Source organism: Ornithorhynchus anatinus, chromosome X5 (assembly GCF_004115215.2).
Source record: "Ornithorhynchus anatinus isolate Pmale09 chromosome X5, mOrnAna1.pri.v4, whole genome shotgun sequence".
Classification (NCBI taxonomy): Eukaryota; Metazoa; Chordata; class Mammalia; order Monotremata; family Ornithorhynchidae; genus Ornithorhynchus; species Ornithorhynchus anatinus.
Window position 1 is genome coordinate 16,474,006 of NC_041753.1, and position 10,339 is coordinate 16,484,344.

The window sequence follows — 10,339 nt, forward strand, 5'->3', positions numbered from 1 at the left end:
GGGCGTTAAGAGGAGAACAACTTAAAATGGTGAATAGTCAAATATTTTTTCTTGTAAAATTATTAAGTATAAATAATGCCTGTGTGATGCATAAGTGGAATTGCTGAATGGAACTGATTCTTCACATAGCTTCAACTATTCAAGTCTCATTCTAATAAGCTAATGCATTCAAATACTAATAAACTTCCTGTTTGGAAATTAATGTACTAATATCATTTTCCAGTCCTTAGAGGAAACTTTTCTCATTTGTGATCACAGAGATGACAAAATTGAGGGGGGGGGGGGAGTGCTATTGTCATACAAAGCAGTTTGTGTTTTCATAGAATGCTTAATATTTGTCACCAGTTGGAAATCTTGCAGGTTCATGGAATAGGATCTACTACATTTTCTACTCTCACCCTGTCTTTGGATTTGTTCAATGTAGCAATATACTTGACCCACTACAGGCATTGGTAAATTAGTTTGAGATGAAATGCTAGAAAATTATCAGAATGTTTTGTTATCCTTATGATCAAACTGCTGTTTTTGCTTTTCCTTTTAAACAGGTAAAAAATGCAGCTGCCAATGTACTCAGGGAAACATGGTTAATATACAAAAATACAAAGCTGGTAAAAAAGATAGATCATGCAAAAGTAAGAAAGCATCAGCGTAAATTCTTACAAGCTATTCATCAGTAAGTATATTCTTTCCACATCTTAGCATTCTGTCGCTTTCATTTGTGGTTCTTACAACTGAACATTCCCTTTGGTTCCTGTTAGGAAAACTTTTACAGTAATATTTATTCACGTGGACAAGTTGTGATGTTTTTTCAGATGTAGTTTTTGTAAACCATCAGAATCGTGGAGTTCTTTACTTGTTATAGAAATTAACAAGATTTCTGTGTTAGTGTCAGCTGTTGGTAAAGTCGATGATCTGCTAAATTTGTGGTTGTCCAAGCTTTTAAAAATTGAAGAATTGCAAATGTCTTCATCACAGTCTAGGTCTTTGACTTTCAAAATTGTGTCATCTAAGCTAAACTCAAGGATCCTTGGAATGTCCATGAGACTTATAGTTGATAGAGAAGTCTTGTATAACCTTCTCATAAGCCTGATTTTAAACTGGGGTTGGGGGAGAGAGAGGCAGTCCCGTGGTTCATGATTACATTCTCCTACCTTATGACCCTCATAAGATTTCAAAGTAGAGATGTGTAAACAGTATTTGCCAGTGTATTGGGCACATTGGCATATAGGACACAGATACTTTCTCCTCATAGAAAACACCATCTTTACTGTTAGTATTGTTCCTTGGGTGTTTTTTTTATGAAAAAGTGTTTTAGTTTTCCTGAGAATCCCAAAGGACTCTAGACACAATCCCTTTATTGGGATAGCTGTCCTAGTAGCAAGGGGACAGATGCTAATCCCCTCTTCTCCCAAGGGGAAATCTGTGACACAGGAACAAATGAATTTTCTGTGTAATGGGAATGATGGAATAAAAATAGATTTCCTGTCTCATAAGCCATAGTGTTTCACCTAAGATCTGAAATGTTATATGAGATGAAACAGAAATTCTGAGTCTCCAAAATTTGCACCTTTTATGCTGACAAAAATGGATCCCAGACCTTAAGCTGTCAGGACATGTACTATTTAATACTGAAATCTAGTTGGTGCTGAATTTAAGACAAATCCCAGGAAATATGATGCTTCAGCATGGAAAAGTGCTTTTATGAAGTACTCTCACCCATGTGCATATATGCTGCTTTGGGCACTTATGCATATGTACTTGTTATTTTTCCCCCTCACTGTCATGGTAACATTGACTCTTACTCCTTTTCCTCTCGAAGTCAGCAACAGTCTGGTCAGTAATATTATGAAAGGGAGTTTTGAACCATTTAGTGGTAGGTTGCCAAGTGGATGAAAAAGGGCATGGAGCAGGCTTTGAAGCTTTACTTACAAAGAACCACTGCTCAGTGAAAGATAGTGGAAAGGAAGAGGCATCAAAAGAGTAAAGGAAAGCAGACTGCTTTCCAGTTGTGATATGAAGTCATTTCTTTAAATATCAATTTGAAGATTACCTATTATTTGGGAACACTAAAAATAGTACCTAAACCTCATCTTGGTTATAAAGTCATTCAGCACCACTTCTCTCCACATCTGAAGGCTACTCCTAAATGTGTTTATGAATGCAATTCAAATGACCTGAAGACCTGCTCTTAGGATCAGAGTGCATGTGGTACCCAGGTCCCTGGCCCATTGTGATTCTTGCACCTTTCTCCAGTTTTGTCTTTGTGTTTCTCTAGCTCTGTTTTTTTTCCCAAAATCTTGATTTTAAACAAAGGTCTTCTACCAGCTTTGAAAGATGGCAATTTTTATTTTACTAAAATTTAATGCTCTAAATGCCACCAGAAAACAGAAGAAAATCTAGAAGTTCAGCAAGAGGCTAGGTGTTCTTGTTTAAGATCATTTATTTTCCCTGCCTGGAAATGTTCAAACCTGTTAGTTTGTGTGCTACAAGATTGATTTCTCCGGTCACATATGATTATCTTTCCTTTTAACATAGTTTTGTTGAACTTTATAGAAAGGTGGATAAGTCTTGATTCTTAAGACAGTATCTTTGGTTTGACCATACACTAAGATGTCAAGAGTCCCAACTCTCTGTCGATCCAGACTCAAAGCATCTGACTCAATTTAGCTCTGGCTAGTTGAGTTAATATCTATAAATTAATCTCTGTAAATGTTTCTGGCCTTGTTTCTCTAGCTCTGTTTTTTTCCCAAAATTTTGATTTTAGCAAATGTCTTGGGCTAGGAATGCTTGGGCTAGTAATCATAGTAGATGTCCAGTCCTGATCAACCAGTGGTTTCTTGGTTCCACTCAGCTCTCAAATTTTATTTTATTTTTTCTCTTTTCAATAACAGGGTCTTTCTTTTGGATGGATAGCTCAGTGCCATCAAGTTGTTAGTTTCTCTATGCACTTTTCTTTTTAACTCACAACAGCAACTTTGATGTTTTCAATATCCCAGTGTCTGCTCCTTCATCAGTGTGAAACTTTCTGGAACAAATTAAGGGACCCAATATAGGGTCTGCCTGTGGAAAAGTCTTGATTATCCAAGCTACAGAAAGGCTCACTTATGGAAGACCCAAAATTAAGAAAAAGGGTAGGGCCAAGGAAACTCAAACAATAACAATAATGATTATTATTATTGAATTTATTAAGTGCACATACTATGGGCCGAGCACTGTGCTAAGCATTGGGGTGTATTCAGGGTAATCAGATTGGACATAGTCCCTGTCCTACATGGAGTCCACAGACTAAGCAGGAGAATAGGACTTTAAGCACCTACTCCCAGGTTAGACGCCTAGTAGAATGTTCAAAACACAGTAAATTATCAATCAATGCCACTGATGGATTAATCTCCATTTTACAGATGAGGAATCAGAGGCCCAGAGAAGTTAAGTGACTTACCCAAGGTCACAGAGCAGGCGAGTGATGGACCCGAGGTTGGAGAAGCAGCGTGGCCTAGTGGAAAAGAGCACGGGCCTGGGAGTCGGAGGTCCTGGATTCTAGTCCTCATTCTGTCACTTGTCTGCTATGTGACCTTGGGCAAGTCACTTAACTTCTCTGTGCCTCAGTTACCTCATCTGTAAAATGGGGATTAAAAATGGACTGTGTCCAACTTGATTATCTTGTATTTACCCCAGAGCTTATTACAGTGCCTGGGACATAGTAACTCCTTAACAAATACCATTTAGAAAAAATCAAAAACTCATATGTCCTGATTCCCAGGCCCATTCTCTTTCCATTAGGCCATGCTGTTTCTTTAACATAACATCTGAGGTCCTAATTTGAAGACATTCTATTACACCAAATCAAGTGCAAAAGGCACCTTGATGCCAAAATGTTTTTTTGTTGAATTCTGGGTGCAAATTGAAATGCACCAAAACACACCTTATACTGGCCATGTCTTAGTAACCCAGTTTTCAGTGAGCCAGGCTACTGACACCCCCATAATACCTTGAATAATCAAGACTGCTATATCACGTAGCCATGAGTTTTAGGTGAATCTGCTGTCAAGGCGGGGAGAAGTAGGAGCAACATGGTGAGTGTAAGATGGAGTGTGGCTACCCCAAACAGCTTAATCCCTGGTTTTTGGTGAGGCAGAGAAGCTCCCAGAATCACTGCAGGATTCTTCCATCCTTCCCTCTTCCCCTTCTGCATCCTGGCTGGAGAATCAAATTCACCTTACCCTCTTGTCCATCTAAAAGCCACCCCGTGTTGTCTTGTTCTAGTGTATTTTACAGTTTCTTTTCTTTTGTTTTGTCTTTTTATTTCAACAAAATGAAACTAGAGCTCGGAAGTAAGTTGTGTGAGCTGCCTCTTTCTACATTTGCAGAACTTTCTACCGTCTGCATGCAACCAGCGGAATCTTTATTTGTGAATTTCGATAGTCTATTGCTGCCATGGAAATGTGATCCAAAATCATGATCTTTTTCTGTGATAAGTGAAGTTCATAAGGAAGGAATTGTTCTTTTAAAGATAAAGAGCCACATGACCACAATTCTGCATGTTTTCTTGAATTCTGCAGCGGCAGCTAAAGTCACCATTTTACTTAAGATATTCATCCTTGCCCCTAGAAACAGCATGTCAGAGCACAAGGGAAAAGGCAGAAAAGTGCAGAGGCTAAAGGAAGTTCAAGCAAACATAGTGGATCTTTCCCTATTCAACCATACCATAAAATTAGCACAAAATAGCAAGGGCAAAATTATCCTTTCAGGGCAATAGTAAAACTTGTTCTAATGGCTGCTATAGTTATCTGATGCATTTCAGAATTCTCTCCTCTGAGGGTGTGGATCTCCCCACTGATACAGTGGATTTGCCCTTGTACTTGCTAAGTCAGAAAGATCTCCCACAAGTCAGTGCTGTCAGAGGGAAAGTCTGCTACATTTTTTTTCTTCTGTTGTTTTTTTTTTCAGCAAGCCCATGGGGCTGGGAAGGTACAGCCCTAGTGAGTTCCATGCTGGTAAATTTCAGAGGTTGTTGGGCTGGCGTATGAAACTGCACAGTCCTTAACCCTAGGTTTGAGTCTTTCCAGGCTATGCAGTGGTGCTTCAAGAGGACCATGCTTGCCTACAAAGTACAATTAAGTGACTTTAAATAGGGCCTGTTTACAATGACGACCCCTCCTCCATCCATCATGGATAATTTTTTAATTCAAACTGGGGACGATCATTGTAGAGTATTGGGGTTTGCCTCTCTAGGACCAGTGAGCAAGTTGTATATTTGCCTTTTGGGAGGGACATACCAGGAGTCAGAGACAATGATAGCATCTTCCTTGCTGCACGGGGGAATTCCAAGGCTGACTCTTAAACTCACTGACAAAGTGAAGTGAAAAGTAGAGGTAAATTATCTGGATGATTCAAGCCAAAAATCTCCCTTTTACTTCAATTACATGTTTTTGGTTTTTTTTCAGGAAAATGTGGGATATGGGCATTGAAGCATTCAGATAATTGCTAGCATATGCCTAGTCTTAACTCCCATGAAAGAAAATGCATTTGGAAGAGTGGGGAATAGTATTTTAAGCTTCTAATTAGGTCCACTGATGCATTTTCATGAGGCCCTCTCTATTTTCTTTTAAGTCTGGTTTATGGCCCAGTACATTATTTTCATACTATAATAAGCTAGTCATCACAAGCATAATAAGCATATAATATAATAAGCATCCAGTCATCACAAACCTTAGCTTTACCTTTATACCACAAAAGACTTTCAGGAATTCCTAGAGCTACTGTTTCAAATCTCATTTCCTGAAGAAGAAAACTAGATAGGACTTCATATCTTGTACAATAATAAAAGGGAGTTTAAAATAAGTATGGACATTTGGGACATTTCAGTCAGGATAATGGAGTATTCTTTCAGCTTTAGTCTTCCAGGATAAAAATGTGTTTCATGTAGTTCAATTTCTTTCCTTTCCAATGAGCTGTTTCTACTCAAATAGTTTCTGATCTTACAAATAAGAAAAATAGGTACATTACTGCAAATCCTGATCTGGACTGCTCTGTAGTTTTTGGAAAAAATGCTTTTGCTAAAGTTTGCTAGAGAGCCAGGTACCCACTGGAAATACATCTTCATGCTAGGGCAGAATTTGGAGATACATTGTGTCTTGGTTGAAGAGATCCACTGGGCAACAAGAATTAGGTTCAGATATGTCATTGGCAGTAAAATCTTGACCTGTGAGTCATGTTCTCCTTATGTAACTAAGTTTTCCCTTGAGTCTAAATTCTATTTTGATTTCATTAGGAACCAGATAGCACTCTACAGCATAGACCCTTTTATCTGTCTTCTAAAATGTATTCCATCAAATGACTGATGTTTATCAAAATGGTAATGTAGCCATGAGAGACGTTTTCATGGAATTTACTCTGGCTGAGCAGCTCACCATTTGCAGAGCAACTTTGTGTTAAATGGAATCTAATTGGCTTGAGGAGGGTGGATATTTTTTCCCTCTTCCTTTGAGTGCCTAAGATAATAATAAAAAAGAAATCTACACAATTTCCCTAGTGTATCAAGGAACATGTTTCTCTGAAAATGTTCTGTAGTCTGAGGCTAGGCAACTGTAGAGTTTTCCAGACTCTCCAGAGGGCATACCAAGCAATTCTTTAAATTAACTGAATTTAAGCAGAAACTTTAAGGATTTTGTCAGTCTTCCTGTACATGTCTATTCTAAAGTATAAAGAGGCCAATGTCAGGGAAATGGTTTGATACCTCCTTTCAAAGTTAATGGCAGTTTGAGGTAAATTGCAGGTTAAGCTGAGTTAGTCAAAGAAAAGGAGCGACATGTGTCTTAGATATTTGGCTGCTGGTTGAATAAAAGCTTTATTTACGCTAATGAGAATCTCACTTATCACTGTGTCTTCATCAGGTTCAAACACCCCAAATCAACCCATTTCCGACAGAAAAGGGCTCATTCCTGTATCTAGTCATGTAGGCATAGGAAGGTGCTGCATTGCTACCACATGGATGAAATCCCAGTTGCTTTGTATATCGCTTCCTATGTCTACTTGTCAGGATACCGAGGCTTTAAGGAATGTTCTGGCTTTCTCTCATGTGGATAAATCCTTACCTCTCTCTTGAAATTCAATTTTAAGCCAATGATGAATAGAAGTCCTGAAGACATCACATTTCTTGCGCTCTCTTTCCTTTCTGTGGTGTTGAGGAAGCATGCTTCTCATTGTTCCAGGCACATAAGCCGTTTGGACTTCCCCAACTCTGTAAGGCATTATTCATGCAGTTATTCGCTCTTGTTAGTTTCGTGCATGCTCTTTGGAAGGTGTGCGTTCACCCAAGAGGAGACAAACCTATCTGACTTCAGCTTCCACCTTTTAGATTAAGAAGTGTAAAAATGGAACAGAGGAAACTGAATGACCAAGCGAACACCTTGGTAGACCTGGCTAAGGTAAGTCCCTGGTGGTCTTCAGCACCGAGTCTTAGAAATTCAGGGGTCCTTTGGTTTCTTCTAGTCTGTATTTTATTTTTTTCACCAAGGGGTATTCTCTTTAGACATGGAATGGTGAAAAAAGCTCCTTTCATCTTTGAGTAAAACTGGTGTCCCCAGGCATGGGATCTTGGTATTATGGAGACAGATGGAAATGGGCTATCAGTCCTTTAAGGTCATTGACCAACAAACTGCCTGATGCAGTAAGTAGGTGGTGCTTCAGAGCAAGGCCCAAAACTGTGTGGATTAGGACAAGCCCTCTTGTGTCTGCAGGCCCTTGTCCTTTCTTTCCAAACCTCGAGGACCTGAAATGATGAAAGGTATCTGAGGTGGGTTGCCCTGTGAGGCCAGCAGAGTTTGAATTTGCTAAGGAGGATGAACCATCAGAAGGAATTATTCAGACCTGTAAACCAGATTCTGAGGAAGTAGTGCTGTTTCTTAGATTATGGTGGGCAGGCCTACACTGCACATTCCCAAGCAGAGCTCATTTCTGCAGAGTATGTTCACCCTCAGTAAATACACACCTCATGCTGTACCATGCCCTTTAATGAATAGTTCTCAGTCTCCCACTACTGAGAGCAAGGGGAGTTTGATGTGCTCCTCTGTAAGTGGGAGAGAAGTGTTGCCTCCCACAGAAATACTTGGGCTTTGAGCCTCTCTCTCCATGAGGTGACAGTATCAGGGAGTATCTCTTCCCAGCTCCAAAACCGTACTTCATACAGCCCTGACAAAACTCTGCTGGGGAATAAAGACCCAATTGTAGAAGACAAGTTGTTGGCATTCCTATTGAGTGTGGACTTCCATCAGCTCAAGCTTTAGGGCAGTAGCTTTGAAACCCTGGATTACCCGCAAACCCAAGTACTTTCTGGAAAAAGAGGGTGGGAGTGGGAGTTACGAAGGAAATGGAGGAGTGGGCAGAAGGGGAAGAGAGGAAGGAATCTGGTTCAGCCTTGAGTGTGGACAGTAAGAAAGTCAGATACCCAGAGGAGATTTTTTTTTTCCCCAGTGCACCCAGCATGATCTCAAAATGTCCTACATTCAAGCCCTGGGTCAAATGCCTCCATCTCCTCTTCCTTTCTATTCCTCCCCACTCAGTGCCTGAAGAGGATTAAAACCAGAAGTCAGAACTGAGAATGCCCAGCAGCTAAAGCAGGTTTTCATGGCAAATAGAAGCTGCATCTGGTAACCTGTGATGAGTTTCTGGGTCCCCATGACCCCTTAAACAGATTCCTGCGCAAAGGGCAGAACAGCTCCAACAGCATATGTCAACCAGAGCAGTTTGCTGGGCTGAGCTCTAGTCACGGTCAATATAGCCCTGCCCAGCACTTCACCCACCAGTCAGCTAAACAGTATTGAGGTAATGGTGGCATGATGGAAAAAGTGACTAGGCGTGCAAGCAGCGTGACTTAGTGGATAAACAATGGGCTTGGGAGTCAGAAGGAGCTGGGTTCTAATCCTGACTCTGCCCCTTGCCTGCTGTGTGACCCTGGGCAAGTCACTTCACTTAACTGCCTCTGTTACTTCAACTGTAAAGTAGGGATTGAGACTGTCCAACCTTGCTTGCATCCACCCCAGCACTTAGTACAGTGCCTGGCACATAGTAAGTGCTTAATAAGTACCACAATAATGATGCAGTCAATGAGGGTGTTTTGATTATATGAGATCATGGGTTAAAGTAAAGCTTAAAGGTTTTAAACCAAGAACTTAACCATCCCACCAAATTGGCCATTGCTTTAGAATGTGAACCATTTTGGGACAGATTAAAACAAACCTTTCCCAGGTTGAATTTAGCCCTGGCAGAGGATTTATCTTCAAGCTCTGGCAATTGATCCTTTTAGAGGTTGGTCTATTCACTAGTGTTCATTCTTGAGACCCAGCCCCGACGGGGGAAAGATTTTTGGATAGATACATGGAATTAAACTACTCTAAACAGTCACTCATGTCCATGCCCACTCCTGTCCTTCTCTTTCAGACCCAAAACATCATGTATGACATGATTTCGGATTTGAATGAAAGAAGCGAAGACTTTGAGAAGAGGATTGTGACCCTGGAAACCAAATTAGAGACCTTGATCGGTAGCATACAAGCCCTTCCTGGACTGATAAGTGAGACAATCAGTCAGCAACAAAGAGATTTCATTGAAGCTCAGATGCAAAACTATGACAAGCCTGTTGTCTACAGTGCCGAGAGGTCTCGGTCCTTGTCCAGAAGACGGAGATCCTCCTCTACAGTACCACCAACTTCATCAGAGAGTAGTTAGAAAACAATACGTTAACCACAAAATAAAAGACTTTTTGCCATCATATGGTCAATATTTTAGCTTTTATTGTAAAGCCCTATGGTTCTAATCAGAGTTATCCGGGTTCTGATGTCAGAATTCTGGGAACCTGAACACAAAATTTTAGGCCAAAATGAGTGAAAGCTCTTTTTTTCTTTCAGATGCACAGGGAATGCACCTATTATTGCTATATAGATTGTTCCTCCTGTAATTTCACTAAACTTTTTATTCATGCACTTCAGACAAACTTCTTTACTACTGCAGTATATGATATAATAAAGAGGTTAATTTCTGCACATATATGCTTGGTCAATTCAACATAACATTCTGGAACGACTGCTTTGCAGAAAAACAGAGCCTGAATTCATCATCTATCATGTACTAATAATTACTTCTCCCAAGGTCCCTCCAGATGAAGTGGGGCCAGGTCAGGGGCTGGGTAGAGGAAGTCGAAGCAGGGTCGGTGGGAGAGGTAACTGGAGAGACCTGGCCCAGGAGTGTTTGGGGAAGGAGGAGCAAGAGGATCACTGAGACACCAAGATCCTCCAGAGGAGTCAGCCTTCTTTCTGGGCCTCTAACACACCCCAGGAAGACC

General features: G+C 40.4%; 1 protein-coding gene across 1 annotated transcript in view; it reads left to right on the top strand.

The window, feature by feature from the left end:
* Positions 1–10,042, top strand: part of KCNN2 (potassium calcium-activated channel subfamily N member 2) — a 114,479-nt gene extending 104,437 nt beyond the window's left edge. Inside the window, exons 7-9 of the mRNA XM_029054937.2 lie at positions 546–673; positions 7,358–7,427; positions 9,439–10,042. Of these exons, the coding sequence (XP_028910770.1) occupies positions 546–673; positions 7,358–7,427; positions 9,439–9,726 (486 nt within the window). The 3' untranslated portion in view covers positions 9,727–10,042. The remainder of the gene's footprint in view (positions 1–545; positions 674–7,357; positions 7,428–9,438) is intronic.
* The last annotated feature ends 297 nt before the right edge of the window (positions 10,043–10,339 follow it).